The sequence below is a fragment of the Aethalodelphis obliquidens genome, unplaced genomic scaffold, assembly GCF_003676395.1.
Source record: "Aethalodelphis obliquidens isolate GAN/ISIS:26980383/991018 unplaced genomic scaffold, ASM367639v1 scaffold23, whole genome shotgun sequence".
Classification (NCBI taxonomy): Eukaryota; Metazoa; Chordata; class Mammalia; order Artiodactyla; family Delphinidae; genus Aethalodelphis; species Aethalodelphis obliquidens.
Window position 1 is genome coordinate 7,787,658 of NW_020837967.1, and position 23,333 is coordinate 7,810,990.

General features: G+C 46.3%; 1 protein-coding gene and 1 pseudogene across 2 annotated transcripts in view; both read left to right on the forward strand.

The window, feature by feature from the left end:
* CAMK1D (calcium/calmodulin dependent protein kinase ID) overlaps positions 1-23,333 on the forward strand; it is a 410,742-nt gene that overhangs the window by 375,749 nt on the left and 11,660 nt on the right. For both annotated transcript variants that reach the window (XM_027121645.1, XM_027121644.1), the window contains exons 7-8: positions 19,905-20,017; positions 21,503-21,581. In XM_027121645.1, the coding sequence (XP_026977446.1) occupies positions 19,905-20,017; positions 21,503-21,581 (192 nt within the window). The remainder of the gene's footprint in view (positions 1-19,904; positions 20,018-21,502; positions 21,582-23,333) is intronic.
* Positions 8,693-9,415, forward strand: LOC113628280 (histidine triad nucleotide-binding protein 1 pseudogene; annotated as a pseudogene).

Here is a 23,333-nt window from a genome sequence, read left to right on the forward strand (position 1 = left end):
GCAGATGACATGATACTATACATAGAGAATCCTAAAGATGCTTCCAGAAAACTACTAGAGCTAATCAATGAGTTTGGTAAAGTAGCAGGATACAAAATTAATGCACATAAATCTCTGGCATTCCTATACACTAATGATGAAAAATCTGAAATCAAGAAAACACTTCCATTTACCATTGCAACAAAAAGAATAAAATATCTAGGAATAAACCTACCTAAGGAGACAAAAGACCTGTATGCAGAAGACTATAAGACACTGATGAAAGAAATTAAAGATAATACAAATAGATGGAGAGATATACCATGTTCTTGGATTGGAAGAATCAACATTGTGAAAATGACTCTACTACCCAAAGCAATCTACAGATTCAATGCAATCCCTATCAAACTACCACTGGCATTTTTCACAGAACTAGAACAAAAAATTTCACAATTTGTATGGAAACACAAAAGACCCCGAATAACCAAAGCAATCTTGAGAACGAAAACCGGACCTGGAGGAATCAGGCTCCCGGACTTCAGACTATACTACAAAGCTACAGTAATCAAGGCAGTATGGTACTGGCACAGAAACAGAAAGATAGATCAATGGAACAGGATAGAAAGCCCAGAGATAAACCCACGCACATATGGTCACCTTATCTTTGATAAAGGAGGCAGGAATGTACAGTGGAGAAAGGACAGCCTATTCAATAAGTGGTGCTGGGAAAACTGGACAGGTACATGTAAAAGTATGAGATTAGGTCACTCCCTAACACCATACACAAAAATAAGCTCAAAATGGATTAAAGACCTAAATGTAAGGCCAGAAACTATCAAACTTTTAGAGGAAAACATAGGCAGAACACTCTATGGCATAAATCACAGCAATATCCTTTTTGACCCACCTCCTAGAGAAATGGAAATAAAAACAAAAATAAACAAATGGGACCTAATGAAACTTCAAAGCTTTTGCACAGCAAAGGAAACCATAAATAAGACCAAAAGACAACCCTCAGAATGGGAGAAGATATTTGCAAATGAAGCAACTGACAAAGGATTAATCTCCAAAATTTATAAGCAGCTCATGCAGCTCAATAACAAAAAAACAAACAACCCAATCCAAAAATGGGCAGAAGACCTAAATAGACATTTCTCCAAAGAAGATGTACAGACTGCCAACAAACACATGAAAGAATGCTCAACATCATTAATCATTAGAGAAATGCAAATCAAAACTACAATGAGATACCATTTCACACCAGTCAGAATGGCCATCATCAAAAAACCTACAAACAATAAATGCTGGAGAGGGTGTGGAGAAAAGGGAACACTCTTGCACTGCTGGGGGAATGTGAATTGGTACAGCCACTATGGAGAACAGTATGGAGGTTCCTTAAGAAACTACAAATAGAACTACCATATGACCCAGCAATCCCACTACTGGGCATATACCCTGAGAAAACCATAATTCAAAAAGAATCATGTACCAAAATGTTCATTGCAGCTCTATTTACAATAGCCCGGAGATGGAAACAACCTAAGTGTCCATCATCGGATGAATGGATAAAGAAGATGTGGCACATATATACAATGGAATATTTCTCAGCCATAAAAAGAAACGAAATTGAGCTGTTTGTAATGAGGTGGATAGACCTAGAGTCTGTCATACAGAGTGAAGTAAGTCAGAAAGAGAAAGACAAATACCGTATGCTAACACATATATATGGAATTTAAGAAAAAAAAAATGTCATGAAGAACCTAGGGGTAAGACAGGAATAAAGACACAGACCTACTAGAGAATGGACTTGAGGATATGGGGAGGGGGAAGGGTAAGCTGTGACAAAGCGAGAGAGAGGCATGGACATATATACACTACCAAACGTAAGGTAGATAGCTAGTGGGAAGCAGCCGCATAGCACAGGGAGATCAGCTCGGTGCTTTGTGACCGCCTGGAGGGGTGGGATAGGGAGGGTGGGAGGGAGGGAGACGCAAGAGGGAAGAGATATGGGAACATATGTATATGTATAACTGATTCACTTTGTTATAAAGCAGAAACTAACACACCATTGTAAAGCACTTATACTCCAATAAAGATGTTAAAAAAAAAAAAGGCTATGAGGGATTGTGATGGGAGAAAGGTCTGACAGTGGCATCCTCAGGGAATGCTGGAAACGTCCCCCCTGTATTGGCTTTGCCTCATTATTTGAGAGGCAAATGGTCTTTCTACAGCATACATTCAACTGGGCAGCATTTATAGTTGAGTGAGGATTTAGCTGACAGCTCCTGTAGATTCTTGTCATTATCACAGGAGAATTTATCCATTATAATATATTTGGCCTGTAGGGCTCCCACTTATGGAATTAGGTAAAAGCCAGGTTCATCTGAGCTGCAAAACTAACACACTGCACCTAGAGAATGCTTTCAGTTCCAAGTCACGTTGGCCATCTTCTGCAGTGGTTTCATCCTTTTTGTGGGGGGAGGTGGGTTACAGACCCTTTTGAGAATCTAATGAAAGCTGTGGACCCTCTTCCCTAATAAATTCACACTCACACAATTTTGCATACATATTGGAGGGTCCTGGATGAGCAGATACTGGCCATGGGCCCTGTGTTATTTACCTGGCTCCCTAAACCCTCGACTAAAATTCTTATCCTCACCCAACTTGACTGTGAAAGACTTAGAGAAATGAATGATAAGCCAGTCCCCTTCTAGCAAAGAACCAAAGCGGGTGTTATCTACAGAAATCTTCCATGGGGCTAAGCAAAACAAAATAGCCCTTATCTGGCCTTCTGCTTATTTGTTCCATTACGTCTGTCCTGAATCTTGAACCACTGCTCTGATCTGCACTAATGTCTATAGATTCCCTTTGTATTCTATAATTGTATATATAATTATCTCCCTGAAGTCTTGGCATCGGGGTATGATATATCAGTACACCTATGAGGAGGTGTGGACTGCATTATTGGGATAAGCAGTTTAAAACCAAGCAGTGGTGCCTTAGTCAGCTCCTGCTGCTCTAACAAAATACCACAGACTGGGTGACTTAACTAACTGACATTTATTTCTCACAGTTCTGGAGGCTGGAAGTCCAAGGTCAGGGTGCCAGCTGGTTTGGTTCTTGGTGAGAACCCTCTTCCTGGCTTGCAGATGGCCACCTTCTTGCTGTGTCCTCACATGGTAGAGAGAGAGACAGAGAGAGAAAGCTCTCTGGTATCTCTTCTTATAAGGGCACTAATTCCATCATGAGGGCCCCACCCCCATGACCTCATCTAAACCTAATTACCTCTCAGAGGAGCATCTCCAAACACCATCATGTTGTGGGGGTAGGGTTTCAGCATATGAATTTGGATTACAGAAGTCAGTCCATAGTAAATGGTTTGGTTGACCGAAGCTTAGTGAAAGTATTACAGCAAATTCCCCTTAAAACATGGATGCTTCAGGTTGGGCATGGCACCCACTTTATAATAACAATGATATCAAACGTTCGTATGACAGCGCAGTGCACCCTTGAATGAAATCACAGTGCTGCTAGTGAGGAAGAAGGCAGGAATTGGATTTGCAGTAGGTAACGAACCATGTCCGTCATGGCCCATAGGTAGGAAAATGTCAGAAGGCCAACATGGTTAGAGTATCAAGACAGGAGGATATCAGCAAGAGCCAGAGGAAGGAGAGACCTGGAAGAAAGCTTAGGTTTTAACCCAAGTGTGGTGGGAAGCCAAAGAAGGGTTGACCAGAGGTGTGACGTGATCTGATTTTCACTCGAGTGTTATTCTGGCTACTCTGTGAACAAGGGATTGGACAGAGCAGAAGTGGAGTGTGGAGACTGGTTCAGAGGCTTAGGTCAGATGAGTGGTAATGGTTGCTTCTACCAGTGGGGCAGGGATGGAGGAGGAGTGGTAGATATACTTCGGATGTGAAGAATGAAGGAGAGGGATGTTTCAAGGATAAACCCAAGTTTGGGGCAGATGGCTAGGAGAGTGGTGTAGGAACAAATTTAGGGGGTAGGTGAGATCAAGAATTTCGTTTTGGGCATGTTGAACTTGAGACGCCTTTGGGATACCCACTGACTAGTATAAATAAGCATGTGTGGAGATATAAATCTGGGTATGATCTGAGCAGTAGGACATCCAAATCCTTATCATTGCAGTGTACAATACAATATTTGGTTGGGGTCATGTAGAGCATCAAGCAAAGAAATACTGTATTTCTTTGTTTCTATTTTAAGTACAAACTTGATAAGCATAAACTTGACGGTTACCTGGTCACCAGTAGCTTTACCCCAGGGATGAGTCTCAGGTTGATTTCATGATTGTGTCAGATTTCAAAATGGCAGCCTGGGTTTTTGTCTTCCTTGGTGCCTTCCAGAGCTCTGAGAGTCTCAAGCAGAGAATGAATGGACTTTGGACGTCTCATTTGTACCTTCCAAGATGTTCAGATCCTTATGAGGGAAAGGCCAAATCCTAGATATAAATTGCTACATAATAGGTCTATGCCTGGAGAACCACTGGTCTCAAATTCATCATTATCATTGGACTTCCCTGGCGGTCTAGTGGTTAAGACCCCACGCTTCCACTGCAGGGGGCACAGGTTCGATCCCTGGTTGGGGAAGTTCCACATGCTGCCCGGTGCAACCAAAAAGAAAAATCATCCATTAGCAGTGTCAACAACTGGCATTTCTTGAGTACATTCTCTATTCCAGGTACTGCAGTAGGTGCTAAAGATAATCAGGATGACAAAGACATGATGCCTCTCATCAGAGTACTAACGATGTATACGGCGGGACAAGTAGTTTCCGAAGTAGACTGAGTGACAACAAGGCTTGTGTACAGCTCTAGGAGCTTCTAGGATGAAGCCACCATTGAGGAGGATGGGAGTATTCAGGAAGGGGGCACCACTATTCCAGTGATGTCTAGAAGGTTGAAAAAGTCTAACATAAGCAGAGAAGCACAAGGCTGGCTCCAGGTTGAACTAGTGTCAGAAGCTAGAACTCGTGGACCTCAGCCTCAGACTCTGGCTACTTCCCACGGATTCTCTGTGCCCGGTCTTCCCATCCCATCCTGGATCTGAAGACTGGTGAGGAAGGCTGCTGAGTGGGTCGTGACCAATAGGAAGCACACAGGGGAAGCCGGCTATCCCCTGGGGATCCGTGCAGAGCCCCTCATTCTTCACATCACCTGTAATGGGAAAGAGATTAGTCTCTGCCATCTGGGGGGTGCAGCGGTATTATTTTCCTTTGATAAACCTGTCACACTGAGATATCAGGTTGCAGCAACGGTGGCTGTGACAGACACCGCATTTCTCCTCTCCGTGTGCCATGCAAACATTCTTCATTTTGTCAGTGCAGGTCCTTGATGAATTGGTTCTCTTTGGATCTCCACACTCATTTCTGTTATCCATCATTTGGCAGGAGAGATATCTTTTCCTAACAAGGAGACTCATGTTTTTAAAACCCTTTTGATAGGTCCTTACCCTGCCCAGGAATCTTCCTTTGGGGATCAGGGCATGCAGAACACATCTTTGCCTGAGTAGCCGAAGCTGCTGGGAAGGATTGAGGATGGAGTGGGCTGAACACCGTGATGAATCTGCTGGTGTCCAGGCTGATGAGGTTGGCTCAGCCAAGGTAGCCCAAGTTCCAAGGCAATGAAGTTCCCCACTCAAGATGAGAATCAGCATCTCGTTGTCCAGACTCTATCTTGTGATTCCGTGTAGGCTACCTTTCTACTGACGAATTCAAGGAGATTGTTGAATGATCACTTGCCTACATTCTGCCCAGGGATACAGCATGTTGTGGAGAAACATGGTGAATGTTTGCTGGTATAAACACTGAGATCTTAAGGAGATTAGGGCGTCAGGGCAGGCTGGACGGTTAGGGTGGACTTCCCGTGGGTGGTGAGGGTACTTACCCGTGCTGTGACCTGTGACCTCTCTGCCTAGAGAAAATCCCAGGCAAATACCTTTGGTCACAGCCTTACTTTCTGACTGGCCTCCTGCATGGTTCAGTTTTCTAAACTAGGTCGCAGAACTAAATTGGCCAATGCACAGAGCATAATTAGCTTTGTAAGAATGGAACTAAGAATGCTTAACCCGCATGCTACATCCATTTTCTGAGACAATAGATGCTCGTCACCAAAGTAGTCACCATTCTTTCAACCACTGACAGCTGCCTCTTTATGGATACATATGTCCCAGGGAGGCGGCATGAACCCAAGCTTCAGCAGGAGAGAATGCATCATAATTACTGAACCCCAGTGAACATCCAAGCCTGGGGTATTGTGATGGTTGTTACTAGTACTCTCAGTATGAGGGTGGTTAACACTAACAGGAATAATGAACTGGCGTTGTCAGCAGGCAGCAATCATCTGATATTCATATGCTACAGCAACGTGGGACACGTAGCCGCATTCCGGCCACCATGCGTTCATGGTCTGAACTTTGGCTTTAGACGTTTAGAAACGAAATCAGATCTGGTGCTTCATGTTGCTCAGGTGATCCCAGTGAACTGATTCACACTAGCCAGACTCCAAAGAGATTAAAACACACACACACACAACTAGAGTGTCCATTTATTAAATCATAATGAGAGGCATGCCCTGTGAGTTCATAGGATATGCACGTCATCAAACTAGCAAGTTCCGGGAGAAAAGCTCCAGGAGAAAGCAAATTCAAATGGGGAATTTCTGTAGTGAATGAGGGATCAGAGCAGTGGAGTTGGGTGGAGTTGGGTGGAGTTGGATGGCCTTGGGTGTTTTCATAAAGGCTGTCATGGGCTCCGGGTCACCTTTCTCTCCCAAAGGTGATCTCTGACAAGGTGCACGGGTGTGCGCATCGGCCGGTCAGAGTGGTGCGCGCAGACAGTTCGTACACCGGCTGCTCCTTCCTCCTGCCTTGAAGACCAGCCACTACCCTACACCCTTCCTTTGTCATTCCAGCCTCACCGTTTTTGTTTTAGCAGGCGTTGATGGTTGGTTATAATTCACAGGTTCACGGATTTTACTTCGCCAACTGCACTTCAGTGTGGCTGCTTTCTGAGGGTTTTCAGAAAGATACCCAGTTCTCGCCCCGTCCCCCGCCATAGTCTATACTGAGTGGACCCTGTGGCTGCCTAAACGCCTTTTGTTCACAAGTCCTGCTTGACCATATTTCAGCTTTGCTGATGGGCCTGTGACCCTCTCTTCGCTGCTTTGGAAGAAAGACGGTTGGTTGTCTGTTGACAGTTGGTTCACCTCTAGCCCTTAGGAAAGAGCCCAACATAAAATAGTCCCTGGTTTCAAAAAGTGAGTGCGGGGACAGGCACAGGGTGATGGAGGAAATTTTACAAGCCGTGTCACTGAGGTGAAGAAGTTCTGCATCTTCCGTGGTGGTGAGAGCAGCTTCCTGCCGGTGACCTCGTGGAGGGTGGAATCCACCCGTATCTGTGCCTTTGTCTTTGCAAAGCCCCAGATAGAGAGGGCACCCAGTGGGAGAAGCAGGAAGGGAATGGCTCCTTTTACACACTGAATGGTGCCGCCTCAGGCCAAATGGAAAAACATTTCACGTAAAGCATCATCTCCTGGAAACTGTCATTTAAGTATCTAAATGCATCGGGATATTTACTTACCTAACATTTATTGATCCTAATATGTGCCCGGCAATCTCATGGGGCTGCTGAGCTGGATTCATTGCTGCCTGGCCACAGAGTCGCTACTGTGGCAACAGACAGTAAACAGATAACTTACAATCCAGTCTTGCTGGCTGTTACGGAGATGGGAGGCAAGAGCAGGCTGAGTTCCCAGGGGAGAGATGGGAACCCTGCCCGGGACTTGAGGAAGGCTCCGTAAGAGCAGTGTACGGTGATCTGGGCTTGGAAGTACTGTCTTCAAATATCGGCAAGGCTGTCAGGCAGGGGAGGTCGATGGTTTATCCTCCAAGACCCAATTATCTAAGGAGATGATGTGCTTACTGTGTTTGATAAAAGATGTCCCATTCAATTTGAGATATAATTTTTAAAATAGAACTTGGAAGGTTTGATCCGGCGTTGAACTTATATATTACCAACACTTGGGACTTCCCTGGTGGCGTAGTGGTTAGGAATCCGCCTGCCAGTGCAGGGGACATGGGTTCAAGCCCTTGTCCGGCAAGATCCCACATGGCCGCGGAGCAACTAAGCCCGTGCGCCTAGAGCCCGTGCTCCGCAACAAGAGAAGCCACCACAGTGAGAAGCCCGCGCACCACAACGAAGAGTAGCCCCTGCTCACTGCAACTAGAGAAAGCCCGCGCGCAGCAAGGAAGACCCAATGCAGCCAAAAATAAATAAATAAATATATATCACCAACACTTAATAATGGGAAAAATATAATCTCTGAATATCAGGATGTTGAATTCGTCTAGCACCACACCGAGCAAATGAAAGAATCAAAAGAGGCTTTTATTATGTTTTAAAAGATTTACCGCCTGGAATGTAGCACTGCAGCACAGAGACAGAAGGGAGGCAGTACAGAGATAGTTAAAAAACCAAAAGGGGCACAGAGAGAGAAATGGCCAGCTTGCCAGGAGCTGTAGTAACAAGAGTCATGAATTCAGACCACTTAGTCTGAGCAGGGTTTGTGCCCAGGAGGGGAAGAGATGGAGGTGGGAAGGGGAGAGGTACCAGTTCACACCAGCAAGTCTGGAAACACTTGTGGAGGTGGTTCAGATGGAGGGACCAGGAACCCATGATTCAGTGCCAGGTACAGGTGCACCGGAGTCAGGCCACACACAAGACCGCTTTCCGGCTTCCGATCACCTTGCTGTGCTCTCACAATGCACTTCCAGGGATGCCCCTCTGAGAATGAAAACAGTTTCTAATCATCCTCAGAAGTGCCTTGGGAGAGAGCCATCGGAGGCCAGGGGACAAGTGAAAAGTTCAGTCAAAAGCCAAGACCAGCTTCTCCCCAGCCGGCCACGCAGGAGGGAGGCCGAAATGGCAGATGAGATCGCTAAGGCTCAGGCCGCCCGGCCTGGTGGGAACACAATCTTCAGGAAGATCATTCATAAGGAAATCCCAGCCAGAATCATTTATGAGGATGACCAGTGTCTTGCTTTCCACGACATTTCCCCTCGAGCACCAACACATTTTCTGGTGATACCCAAGAAACATATATCCCAGATTTCTTCGGCAGAAGATGACGATGAAAGTCTTCTTGGACATTTAATGATTTTTGGCAAGAAATGTGCTGCTGATCTGGGCCTGAAGAAGCGTTATCGAGTGGTGGTGAATGAAGGTTCAGATGGGGGACAGTCTGTCTGTCATGTTCATCTCCATGTTCTTGGAGGTTGGCAGATGAATTGGCCTCCTGGGTAAGCGTGTTGTACGGATGATTTTCCCTTCTCTATGCAGCGATCAGGTCTGCAAGTTCCAATACGCAAAATAATACTTTTTTTGCCTGTGTATGGAGAGATTGCAGAATAATTTAAAAAACCCATACATAATAAAAGACATTGTTGCATGGTCTGAATTCTGTATTTGACTTTTTTTTTAATTAATTAATTTATTTATTTATGGCTGTGTTGGGTCTTCGCTTCTGTGTGAGGGCTTTCTCCAGTTGTGGCAAGCAGGGGCCACTCTTCATCGCGGTGCGCGGGCCTCTCACTATTGCAGCCTCTCTTGTTGCGGAGCACAGGCTCCAGACGCACAGGCTCAGCAGTTGTGGCTCATGGGCCTAGTTGCTCTGTGGCATGTGGGATCTTCCCAGACCAGGGCTCAAACCCTTGTCCCCTGCATCGGCAGGCGGACTCTCAACCACTGCGCCACCAGGGAAGCCCTGACTTCTTTTTTTTTAAATATTTGTTGGAATGTTTGAAGGTGGAGTTCATAATTTGGGAGCTTTTTGTTTTTTCTCCCCGAGGAGGACTCAGCATATGTACGTGGCAATAATGCTGTGACTGATCTTTGAAGACAAATTTAAAATTTTCATAAATTTAGCTTTAGCTTTGAAATATCCTTTTAGGGTCAACTATTAGTCCAGGAGAAGATTTTCTAGTCCAGTTCTCTTATTTTCTAAGAACAAAGGAGCATGTGATGTAATTGATCCAGAAAGTGACAGTTGTAGGTGTAACAAAAATGCTTTTTGTCCAGCTCACATGTTTCCCCTGGACTACTGGGTAGCGTGGAAGGGATGAAAGTAGATTTGTCACAGAACCTTTGATGACCATGTGAAGCCATCCAATGGTGTTTCCTTGTTACCTAAAGCTATTGATTATAAAGACTTGAAAATATATTATTTAGAATTAACTCTCCAAATTGAAAACTCATCGTTGTGAATGTGTATGTGCACACTCGCAAAAATTTTTTAGTTATGCATGACTCTGGCTGTGTAGAGTTGGGGGGAGATCTCAGGGTTTGAGTTCTTATGTAGGCTGACAGCAAACCTTTTTGTTTTTTGGTCTTGTCATGCACCCTAGCCTCTCTAAGGTTGCACAGGGCAAATAGTTTTGCTTCTTTCCTTTCCTTCACGTAGGCACTTTCCAGCTTCTAAAATTTATTTAATACTTCTTGCCTGCTTTGTCTCTTCTCTCGTTCTCTTTATGTTCATGAGTTCCTTTCGTTTTTAATCCCTAAGACCATTTTAGTAGATTTTGACACATTTTATTGCAAATTGTTTTTCTTCTAAATGTTTAATTTTATTAGTGATTTTAAAAATTCAGGGGGAGTGGATTAGGGAAATTGGCTGTATATGTCTTACAAGTGAGTTTTTTCCAACTGTCATTTTTTTACATTGTTTATGGTGTTTAAAATATTTATATAGTTAATGTATCAATTTTTAATTTAGTTCATATTTTTAAGAGCCTTTCCCACCCTAGGAGGATTTATAAAAAAAAATTTTCCCCTAATACTTTATGGCTTTACGTATTTTTATGACTTTTTTATGAGGGAAGGTCTGGGGCGGGGGAGGAGTTTTGGAGGGATTATATATTATATATAAGAAGGTTGAGTCTACTTTCCTTAGGCTTATTGACTTTCCCATTGATTTGGTCAAACTATTGCTAATAAATCAGGTAGATAACCAAAAAAAATAAAATAAAATAAAGCCAAGGCCAACAGGATGGAGGTACCAAGGCATCTCCCAAGCACGGCTGTTAGTCTGCACAGATTCATAACTGCTTCCCAAGCAGAACGTGAGAGAGAAGGACACTGGGGGGATGGAGGAGGGAGGGAGGGAGCAAGAGCCCCACAACAAAAAAAGCAAAGTCTAGATGCAAAAGTCGAGCTGGGAATCCGCCGGGGTTCAGAACCATCAGTTAGTGCGCATGTTAACCGCCTCCAGACTGGACGTCTGCACCCCTTGGTGCAGGTCCATCACTCTGCTGAAAGTCTCGCTGTGTTTCTCCTAACACAACATCCCAGCTGTTGGATGCTCCCCTCACTCACCCTCTCCTCCCCACCAAGCCCTCCGATCCACTGTCAGCAGGAGCTGAGTTGGGAGTGGGTTTGTCCGAACCTCCTTCAGTTGTACCTCACCTGCAGGAGGAGGCTTGGGGCCTCTGTGCTCATCCCCCAGACTTCCTGGAGGTGCTGTCCGTTTGGCTGATGCAAGAATCAAAAAGTTATACACTTGGAAGTAGAACCCTGGATCACAACACAGCAGCTTTGCATGATGTCTTGTCCAGCCTAACCCTTTACTGTGTACAGAATTTTTTTAAACTATTTTACTCCAAGTGGAGTATGCTGCTAACTTCTCACGCTTGGGGAAGTGTTTGTTCTTCTTCCCCTCCTGCCTGGCTCCCAATCTTCAGCTCTGGTGTGTATAAACTTTCTAAGGGATGTGTTTCCCATCTACCTTCCAGTGTCCCTTTCCTTCCTCCTCTAGGTCTTTGCCTGATCTGCTTCCTCCTTCTCAGCGTTCAACGTATGAACCAAATCTCAGGGGTGACGTGGGACATTTATCCATTGCATTTCACCAGCGATGCCTTGCTGAAATCAGCCTGCATGTGGTTCTAATACATGAACCTTCCCTTGTCTCTTCCAAGTTTGTAAGGAGAAAGCTCTGGCATGCACATAATCCAATCTCTAGTTGCTGAAGTAATTGCATTACATTTTTGTAAACATTCGGGTCTCATTGGTCATTCTGGTCTATAAATCCAAATAATACGCTGAAATCTATTTTGCTGGGCTTTGCAGCTAATTGCCAGAGATTTGTCAGCTTAAAATGCTTTTTGCTTTATTTTATTATTTTTAAAAGTCTGTCCTATTAACCAGAGTAAGACAAATACAACCCAGATTCCTTAGTATGGGATCCCAGACATTCATCCAATACACACTTGTTGAATAACTACTGACAGCCAAGACAAAGGGTGAACTGGTGGCTGTCCAGTGGTTGTTACATATCCAACAGACTAGCATCCAGAGGAGGGACGCCCAGATTTGATTGACTTTGTCTTTTTCAGAGACCCATGGGGCCTGGGTGGGCCCTATGTGGCTCCTCTGGTTTGCAGTATACGTGCAGGTCTGTTGTTTTGCTCAATTGCATAAAAATATTCTTTCTTCATAAATATACCTTTGAGTAAGTGTTCTCAGGGAGGCTTGAGCTATTCCTAGAATTGAGGGCTCCTTGGCAAAATGCTTGGAAATACCGGCCCACAAAGATTAAGGTTGAAAAGCAGGTCTCCAGGACATCCTGTCCTCATATCCATCACGCAGGGCACAGAATCATGACCAGAGGGAACACCTCTCTCCTTCCCTTCTAGAGCAGTTTAGAAGTTTAGGTCGGGATGTGTGGTCATTCGTGGGTGATTCTGAGACTAGTTACAAAATTTTAAAATATGTTGCTTTGTTTTCACATTTAGAATGTAAACTGAGTCCCTCAGGACTCGTCTGTTCTCTCCCCCTCCCATTGGCCTTCCTGATGCTGAGCGGGGTCCCAGTGCACAGTATTTCAGCTGAAGGAGCCTGAAAAGTGAGATGGGGTTGGTGGGATGGAAAAGAGAAGAAGTGGTGATAAGGGTGGACAGCTGGGATATAGTGATTGTTGTGTGACAGGCGCTTTCAAATGGTATATCTTTTATCTGTATCCACCCATCAATCCATGTGTATGTGTTATATGTAGTATAGATTAGTATATAGTGTATGTTATATATGTTACAATATCTCTGTATAAGGTGGGCCTTGTTATCCTCCTTTCACAAAGGAACCTGCGACCGGGAGACACTATATAATTTCCCCTAAGTCACTCCACCAGGACTTGCTGGAGCCAGGATTTGAATCTGTGTCTTTATTTCTCTAAATCCCAGGCTGAGGCAACCACATCACGAAACTCGTCCGAAAGCAAAGTCAGTCCTCAGAGAACAGCAACACATCTTCCCTTGAAAAATCACTTCTCTCTTCACCTTCAGAGCCCTTCTTCCAATTAGACTAAAGGGCAAGGTCTGGGTTGCTGTTCCCTAACGATGATTCAGTCATCAGTGTGGACTGTTGCGCTCAGATGCTTTTTATGTATAATACTTGCCATATGTTTGGGCACTTAAGATGTATATTTCAGGTGGTCAGAAAACTTGCTTATACGTGTTACTTGATTTTGCAGTTACTCTGGGTCAGTGAGGCAGGCCTGGACTTCTGCCCAGCCCTACCGAGTTCCACAGGGTCTGGACAGCAGATTTTCTATCCTCTGCATCCCCTTGCAGCTCTGTGGTGGAGCAAAGGGCTGAACAAAGGCTACTGGATGTGACCATAGTCGGACTTGGTTGAGTAGAGACCCAGGTTCACTTTTCTCCATCCTTCTCTCCCACCGACAGGCCACAGTGGTCCCAAGCATGCTCCTGCCATCTGTCTTTCCAGAAGCCAGGCTGGGGTGGAATATTAGGTGTTGATTTTCTAACTGTAAGGACACAGCTTCCCAGAGCTGCTTCCCCAAGGGGGGGACCGTGTCCACCGAAAAGAGAAGTTTTAATTGCCAGGTGCCACAGTGACGTGTCAGGGCCACCCTCAGACCCACCCTTACCCCTGTGTTCTCCACCACGGTTGACGGCAGCCCCCGTGTCCATGCTGGGGACCTGGGAGGCATCCTGGCCTTCCCTCTCCACGCCACTGATCACCTAATCTTCCCGGCTTTCCCTCTAAACTCTTTTAGAATCTGTTCCCCCGATCCAACTACCACCCCCTGCGCCGTCCTGTCCTTCCTTTGCCGGAGCACAGCTGCTAACTTGTCTTCTGCCTCAGAGCCACCTTCCTCACAGCTGCAAAGCCAGCCGCCTGCCTGTATGGCTTCCCTGTCTACACCTTTATCCATTTATCCATCAGTGGACACACAGATTGTTTTCATGTCTTGGCTATAGTGAATAATGCTGCAGTGAACATGGGAGCATGCATATCTCTTCAAGGCACTGATTTCATTTCCTTTGGGAATATATCCAGAAGAGGGATTCCTGGATCACATGGTAGTTCCATTTTTAATTTTTTGAGAAACCTCTGTAACATTTTCCATACTGGCTGCACCATTTTGCATTCCCACCAACGGTGCACAGGAGTTCCATTTTCTCCACATCCCCACACTTGTTAACTTCTATTTTTCTGATAATAGCCGTCCTAACAGGTGACATCTCATCGCCTACCAGCACTTCTGATACCAGCTCCTTCCCGTCTTCTCTGTGTCTGTCTCTGGTACCAAAAGCCGTAAGGAAAGGCAGAACCTTAAATCTGTAATTCAAAGGTCCAAGAAATATGCAAGAACATAGAAGGTTGAGGTGAATTATAATAAAGTTACATAAAAGGGGAAAAGAGGTAACAACTGATCATTATTTGCAAATCTTTTCAGCAGGCGTCCATTTTTATAGGGACGCATATACATGGCCGAGGGCAAGCAAGGAGGAAGAAGGTCTCTTAATGTAGCATAATTACCACAGTCAAGTCTCAGGACCTCTCAACAGGAGCTCTTATGCTATCACAGCATTTCATTTTCCAAGAATAACTGTGCCCTGGTGAATCAGCCATGGTTGGCCATGGCCAATTTTCGCATTCATTTATGTTCAAAGTGCTCTTCATGGAAAACCTTCTCCTTTATGAACCTTGTCCACAAGACGAAAGTGGCATTTTAGATAACCCATTGCATTCTCTCTACAAACACAGGCCAGGTTGCCCCCAGCACCTTGCCCTGCACACTGGGTTCTTCTGGAACATCTGTCAATGACACAGAGCATTGCTTTTTTGCCACCTCCTGAGAGGGGTGAGGTACAGGAGGGAGGAGTCGGGGTAGGTGGGAACTTTGACAGCTACCTGGGCTGGGCAGTGGTGGGCTATCCTTCATCCGTCATCCATGTCTCTGTTCCAGAGCCCATCCGGGGGCTCAGCAGCCAACGATGAAGCCTCTTTTTCAAGAGCATCTTTGTTCATCCAAACATTTACTCAGGATCTGCCATGGGTAGACCCTGGGCTGGACACTGAAAATCCAAAGACAAAAGTAAGACATAAGACACGGTCCTGCCTTAAGGAGCTTGTGGACAGGTCAGGGCAGTGTGCAGTGTAGGAAGTGTCACCACGGAGCTCTGTCCGCTGCCGTGGGGACACAGAGCAGGGCACCGACCCCACCTGGCAGCAGGGCACTGGGTCTTACTAGTAACATGGCAGCCGGTCTCCAGGGATGTGCCAGAGTCGATGGAAGGGGCCAGGGGAGGGCAGCCCAGGTAGAGTGCATACCTTTACCTTGGTCCAGAAACAAAAAGTGCCCAGTGGGCAGCGAACCAGCCCCAAGCATCTTAGCTACTAGACCCAGAGTGTGGGAAATGAGGTTGGGGAAGTAGCGTTCAGTCGCCAGGTTCTGTTTGCAGATGAAGGGACCGGTGGGCAAATGAAATGGCCTGCAGAGAGAATGCAAAGTCAAGACTGAGACATAAGGTTCAGTTCTCAAGCCTCCTTCCCTTTAGTGAACAGGCAAAACAGTTAAGAACACAGACCCGGAATCAGACAGGTAGGGCTGACGTCCTGACTTTGCTGCAAGTTAGTTTCTCTGCCTTTATTTTTTTAATATAAATTTATTTATTTAATTTTGGCTGTGTTGGGTCTTCGTTGCTGCATGAGGGTTTCTCTAGTTGTGACGAGCATGGACTGCTCTTAGTTGCGGTGTGTGGGCTTCTCATTGCGGTGGCTTCTCTTGTTGTGGAGCATGGGCTTCAGTAGTTGTAGCACTCAGGCTCAGTAGTTGTGGCTTGCGGGCTCTAGAGTACAGGCTCAGTAGTTGTGGCGCATGGGCTTAGATGCTCCGCAGCATGTGGGATCTTCCCGGACCAGGGCTCGAACCATGTCCCCTGCCTTGGCAGGCGGATTCTTAACCACTGCGCCACCAGGGAAGCCCCGTTTCTCTACCTTTAAAATGAGGATTGTATGAGGGACTGTATACACGGATCTGGTGTGAGGGGACCACAAGGAATAGCACTGGGACCTTGAGATTTATAGCAGCTGAGCCGTAAGCACCCTTAGACCCTCGGTGATTGGGGGAGGGAGAAAGCAGTTACCACACCCAAGGGAGTCTGGTAGAGTCCCCTCCCTTGAGAGCAGCCTGGCCCTCAGCCCAGGGCTGTAACCAGCCTGAGCGCTGGATGGGAAGGCTCAGGGCAACACTCACCCTGCCCTGACTTCCTCCTTCCTCCCTCATCTCCCCTGGGGACCCCACTGGCCAACCCCCTACCAGACGCCAGAGAGTTCAACCCTCAGTCAACCCTCCGTACAGGTCAGCCTCCCGGGGACAGAGCAGAGCGGAGGGTGGCTCTGAAGGACACAGGGAAGGTGTTGGGGAAGCACACCTCCGGGGGGAGTGAGGGGTTTTTTGTTTTCGTTTTTTTTATATTTTTTTAATTTTATTTTTTTTAATCCTTTTTTTTGGCCGCACCACGCACCACGCGGCATGCGGGATCTAGTTCCCCGACCAGGGATTGAACCCGTGCCCCCTGCAATGGAAATGCAGAGTCTCAACCACTGGACCGCCAGGGAAGTGCCTGGGAGAGTGAGGTTTAAGTGAGATAATACAGCAAAGCGCCTTGGTGGAGTTTTTGACCCCAAATAAGTGCTCAGTCGAAGCTACATGAGAATCTAGTAGTATGTTTGTGTACGTGTGCCAAGGTAGATGAGATGGCAGACTAAGCAGCAAAGGGAAGATGGGAGGTGGGAGCATTCTCCCCAGATGGCCATCCTGAGGCTGGGATGGACGTAATGGATGAGCCCATGAAGGCGAGTTGCCTGTGTTGGGCGTGACCATCTGTTGTCGGGTTGTCAAGCTTAGATGTTATTCTGAACCATGGGCTTTTGGGCCTAGAACAATTGGGAGTGGCTTTATCGTCTTTGAGAACCCACAGTGAGATCATCTGTAGATTATTTAAATGGTTTGGTAACGTGAAATATGAACACAGAGATGAAATCTGCAAATGGGTGATCCAGGACCACGGAAGTCAGCATTCTGTATGTGGAGATAGAAACAACTCAAAGTCATTTCTCCTAATCGAACCCACCACGCAAACCTGCTCACGAAATAGCCTGACCAGGGAACTCTGCAAATCTTCTAGATCTGAGGAAGGTTTCACAACTTCTCCTTGCCCTTCTGTTCTGTTTCAGCCCTTATTTAAAAATGTTCTTTCTTCATTTTAACTCAGTCCCCAAACTCCATCCATTTCCTTTCCTTCCATGCTCAGTACAGACACATAAACACAGTGTTCTTTACTCCCCCTCCCCCACCAAAAGAGGAGCTAAAACCAGAAGAAATCAGGATTACTTTAAGAAAATTGGCACAAGAAGATTAAATCTTTCTTGGAATTTTCTTGAAGTTTTTTTTCCTTGAAAAGAAAGCCAAACTGTAAAGTAAAACACAGTTAATAAATAAAAACCTCACACATCTAAAATTTCGTTATTTTCCAAGATGAACTAACATTTTGCCCTGTCTGCTTTTCCTAATATGCACATTTCATGTAGCCCAAATCCTCATTATGGGAAACATTTCCATATCCATCTCTCAGCTGCAGGCTTTCCTGGGTAGTGAAATATGTGCTTCGTGGTTTCAGAAGCACTGGCTCTTACTTCGCCAAAAGGAGCAAATCTTTAAAAATGAAATTTTCCAGGCACTTAGCCCCTAAATCCACCTTGTAGAGATAGATAATTCTGAATCTTATCAGCCCACAGAATGTCTCACAGCCTTTAAAAGTGTCATCGGCCGTTCCCCTGTGCAGCACGACTAGTGATGCTGTGTAGGGCGGCAGGAGCGGCTGCAAATTTGTACTAAAAGCTGTTTTGAACCTTCATTAAATTTCTTACTTGCTGGCAGCCTAAATCCCTCGAAGGCCTGGAGTCTGTTGATTCCTGTTCACTTGTTCTCATTAAACTGGTCTCTAGGCTGTAGCTGTGCTTTGAACAAAGTTGGGCTGCGTGGGAAGATTCAGGGCTCGTCTGGGGGCGGGACTCTCTCACTGTGGCTGCTGCCACCCTGTGGGTTGTCTCGGGCCCAGAACCAAGTTCTGCGCCGTCCAGCTTTGTGCTTGGCCTTCCCGAATCCAGCCTTGCCTTCTACTCTGTCCGTCACTTATGGCCGCAGCCTCAATCTCACCCCTCCCTGATGTCCAGTCCCAACCAGAGGCTGCCCTTGCCTGCCCGCCATGGGCCTCAGGCGTGGACCGGCCAAACAGATTGGGGGAGGAAACATAGACCCACAGCATCTTAAAGCCAGAAAGAATATTAAGAATTTTCTAGTCTGGCCTCTTCGTGTTTAGATGAGGACATTTTTGTCCAGAAAATGCATCATTGGCCTTTAATGGTAAAGATCACCTCAGAGCCCGTAGCAGACCTGGGAGTGAGAACCCACAATGTCGTGGCACGAATTGTATTTGGGGTATTTAACAAAAATTCCTACTTCTATTATGACTGTCAGTACCTCTAGAACTAGAAGTTTCTTGCACCAACATCCTAGTATCCTCTTTTTTTCTTTCTTTCTTAAATGTTTTTTGGCTGCGCCATGCGTCTTGCAGGATCTTAGCTCCCCAACCGGGGATCAAACCCAGGCCCTCGGTAATGAACGCGCCGAATCCTAACCACTGGACCACCAGGGAATTCCCATGTGATCTTTTAAAAATAAACTTTGAGGGCTTCCCTAGTGGCACAGTAGTTGGGAGTCCGCCTGCCGATGCAGGGGGCGCGGGTTCGTGACCCGGTCCGGGAGGATCCCACGTGCCGCGGAGCGGCTGGGCCCGTGGGCCATGGCCGCTGGGCCTGCGCGTCCGGAGGCTGTGCTCCGCAACGGGAGAGGCCACAACAGTGAGAGGCCTGCGTACCACAAAAAAAAAAAAAAAAAAAAAAAAAACTTTGAAACAGTTCAGTGGAAAAAGGGTCATGGTATTAAGATTTATCTCAACTTCTGCTTACTGCATATTAATGGGCAAAGCTGTAACCCTCCAGATACCTGAACCGGGCCCGGGAGGTGATACTCTGCAGTCTGGGGCCACTTGCGGCAATTTGGTGACTCAAGTGTATAAAATTTCCCTTTCTTCCTCTGATGATTTATTAAATAAAATGAACCTGGAAAGGTCTTGAAATGTATACCAAACATATATTTTGTTTGTTTCACTAACCCATCATCTGTTAGGGACCATATCCCAGGCAGTAAGATCAATAACGTTAATACACAGAGGGCGGCCTGGTAGGTGTTCAGGGCGTGCAGGACTCTGGTGAATACCGTGCAAAGCGTTAAGATGTGTTGACCCTCAGTCGCCACCAGGGTTAACCCTTTTAGCTACCTGTGAAGTCACGATTTTACTTCTGTGCCCCGTGTGCCCAGAGAACGTGTGGGTCCTTTGCTGAGATTGTGTCTGTAGCGCACACGGTGCAGGCTTCCTCCACTCCAGGGAAGACAGCTCTTCCTCCCAGGCAGGATGTCAAGCCACCACGTGGTGTTGGGTCCTCAGCCGGTTCAGATCCTCACAAGAGACCCTCTTGTCTTCCAGGCTCTGTGGCTACCCTCCTTTCTATGACGAAAATGACTCCAAGCTCTTCGAGCAGATTCTCAAGGCAGAATATGAGTTCGACTCCCCCTACTGGGACGACATCTCCGACTCCGGTAGGTCTCTCGGCTCCTTGTGGGCGGCTCCTGGGACCCCGACACCCAGCCCACCCGAGTCTCCAGCGGTCCCCGGAGGCTCAGAACGGTCCTGAGGCTCCTGAGGATGCTACGCACTTAGACTTGACTTGAGAAGCGAGGAGAGGCTTGGGACACATGTGGGACACGTGCCCCGAGCCAGGCTGAGGGGTGGGGACTCACTTCTCCACCACTCCTGGCCGTACCCTGATCTGGGTGCTCTGGAGTGAGACAGTATTAGCTCGAGTTTATTGGGCTTCCTTACTGTGTGCTGTGTACTCTAAACTCCGCACGTGTGCCTAGTCCACCCAGTCCTCAGGACAGCCTATCAGGTGGGGATTACTATTAGCCCCATTTGACAGATGAGGAAACTGAGGCCCCAGAAGGTGAAATAACGGCTGGTTAGTGGCAGAGCTGGGGTTTGAACCCACGCCCTCACTCCAGAGCCCGAGTCTCAGCTACTGTGCCACACAGAACATTCCCAGGGAAGTTCACCATTTCCTCCTCAGGGATAAAAATCAAACCCAAGGCCCACGTAAGCAGATGGAATGTCTCCAGCCTCAGTTTCCTCCCTGACAAGATGAAGATGGTAATAATACCACTCCCACCCTTGTAGGTGGTGTCAGGATCACATGAAATAATGAATGAGCTATTCAAATATCCCATTTTATTATTTGTGTTATTTCCTCCTAACTGGAAATGCCCTGCTTTCTTCCTCAATCTTCCAACACCTAGGACCGGGCTATAGTTCTCCAAGGCTTGCAGGAAAGAGCCACACGGGGAGTAGTTTATCCTGAGTCAGGAAGGGCCCCAGCTGTCCCCCGAAAGTCCAGCCCTGTGGGCAGGGAGCTGCCAGACGCCACAAGGCGACAGATTTCCCACCTGGCATGTGTCATCTTCTGGTTCTGGGTCCCAACCTCTCACGTTCTCAGTGTCCTGCTCTGGGTCATACCTGGTCCTGGGCCTCCAAGCAGTTTTGCTTCCCCACCAGGGCGCATCTCCTGCACCGTCATTTCCTGCTTGCTGGTTGTAATCATCTGCGGGGGTTGCAGAGGGGGTTTCTGGGGGGCTGTGCATCCACGTACTCGGGCGACTTTGTTGAATCGGTGAGCTCCTAACGTGAGGACGTCAGCAAAACAGCTCCCTAAGGCAGCAGTGAGCTGAGCGAGAGGCACCTGGCAACAAAGATATTTCACCTTTTCCCCGAAACAAAGGCACCACTAGCTGCCCGCGGGAAGGGACTTCGAGCTGGGAAGGCAGGGTCACCACTCAGAAACCCAAACCTTGTCTTCCCTTTTCCCCAGATGCTGGTACCACCTGCCTTTTTGTCCCAGGTCCCGAGTGTCCATGGAAGGCTGGTCTCGTGTTTCCATGGTAACCTTGATACCCACAGAGGCACCCTGGTATCATATTGTCATATCTCAAGCCACATACTGACTCCCCCTCTTGTGCCTTCCTTTTGAACAGCAAAAGACTTCATTCGGAACCTGATGGAGAAAGATCCAAATAAAAGATACACATGCGAGCAGGCAGCTCGGCACCCGTGGTAAGAAGAATCACCCACTAGAGATGCCGGTCAGCTGGGGCTTCGTTGTGAAAGCCACGGGTGAAGCTTGCATCCCATCTGGCCCGTGGGTTTCATCCTTTCCCCAAACCAACACTCGAGGACACAGTCTTCTGAAGGCACTAATTGCAGATGCACAAAAGATAGCTGTAGCTTTTTCGCTTCATGTGAAGTATTTTAGGATCATTTTTAGGGAGGGTGATTCCCAAAGGAGGCATTAAGAGTGGCGTTTTATTCCTTGAACTTATTACTCAGTCCGTAAATGAATTGAGGTCACATGTTCTTTTCCTTTTAAGATGCTTTTCAAGTTAGTGTTTCTTCACCTCCAGAGGGAGGAGTTGATAGTTTACGACATCCTGGACTACATTTCCTGCGGTGCCCCGAGGCCACCTTGTTTTTGTGCCACTTACTAGGGTTGAACCCAGTGACTTTGGGTTTATACTTCTCTGAGCCTGAATTTTCTCATCTTTAAAGTGAGCATAACAGTACCTAGTTTACAGGATTGAAGTAAGCAGTGACTGAGATCGTGCACACACAGAAAGGGTTTAGTGCATCTGGCACGTAGCAATTGCATCATTAAGCTCTTATTAAAGCACCGTGAGCCTCCTTTTTGAAACAAAGGCCAGGAGTAGTAAAATAGCCGCTACAACGCGCAGACCCTTGACTTCAGGAGACATCCGCCCCGACCAGTCCTCTAGAACACTGTTCCCTGTTGATTCCACCGTCTCCTGCAGCATTTTCTCCGGATGCTCATATGCTGATTAACCTTCCAAAGGGGACCTGCCCAAGGTCCTTTCCTGACCAGCTTCACAGTATTGTAATGTATAATAACAGCCGTCATTTATCATCTATGATGTCCCAGGCCCCGTGCTAATCATATTAAAATATCACCGCATTTTTTCTTTTATGATAATCCTGTAAGGTAGATTTTTGTCTCCATTTCTGAGATAAGGAAATATACGTAGAAAGATAAAGAAACTTAGCCAACAGGACACAACTAGCTAACAGCAAAGCCAGAAATGTTTCCAGGCAGAACTGTCAGATTCCAAAATGATGCTCTTCACCCCAAACTGACAGGAGAAGGAAAGGGGAAGGAAGGAATTTTCCGAAAAGGAGGCAGTTTTGATTGTGTGTCAGCCTGATATTTTTTTAATAAGTCACTTTGGATGATAGGTCAAAGTATGTGACAGTGAAGATAAGAAAGTTTTTCTTATTTTATAAACAGTTGGCTTTTACAGCTGTATGAGACTTTTTCCCCAGTTTTACAGAGAGAGAGTTGGCATGCAGCACTGTATAAGTTTAAGGTGTTAGAGCATAATAACTTGGCATCCATATATGTTGCAAAATGACTACCACAATAAGTTTACTTAATATCCATTGCCTAATATGTTAATTACAAAAAATTATTTTCCTTGTGGCGAGAACTTTCAGGATTTACTCTTAACAACTTTCAAGTATGCCATAAAGCAGTGTTAACCATTGTCACCCGGTTGTACATTACAACCCCAGTACTTATTTATCTTTCATGTAGGAGGCTTTTGAGGTTATCTTAGAGAGGAGGAAAATGACCTCAAAAGAAGGGAAGTGATTTGCTTCCTAGAACTTGTTCACTGATCCAGCCTCACTCTGTGGAAGGCAGGAAGGCCAGTTAAAACCTCATCTCTCCTTCACCAGACATTTTTGAAAAAAAACAAAGAAGAGAAAGGTCAGTTTCACCGTCAGGGGCCTGGCAGA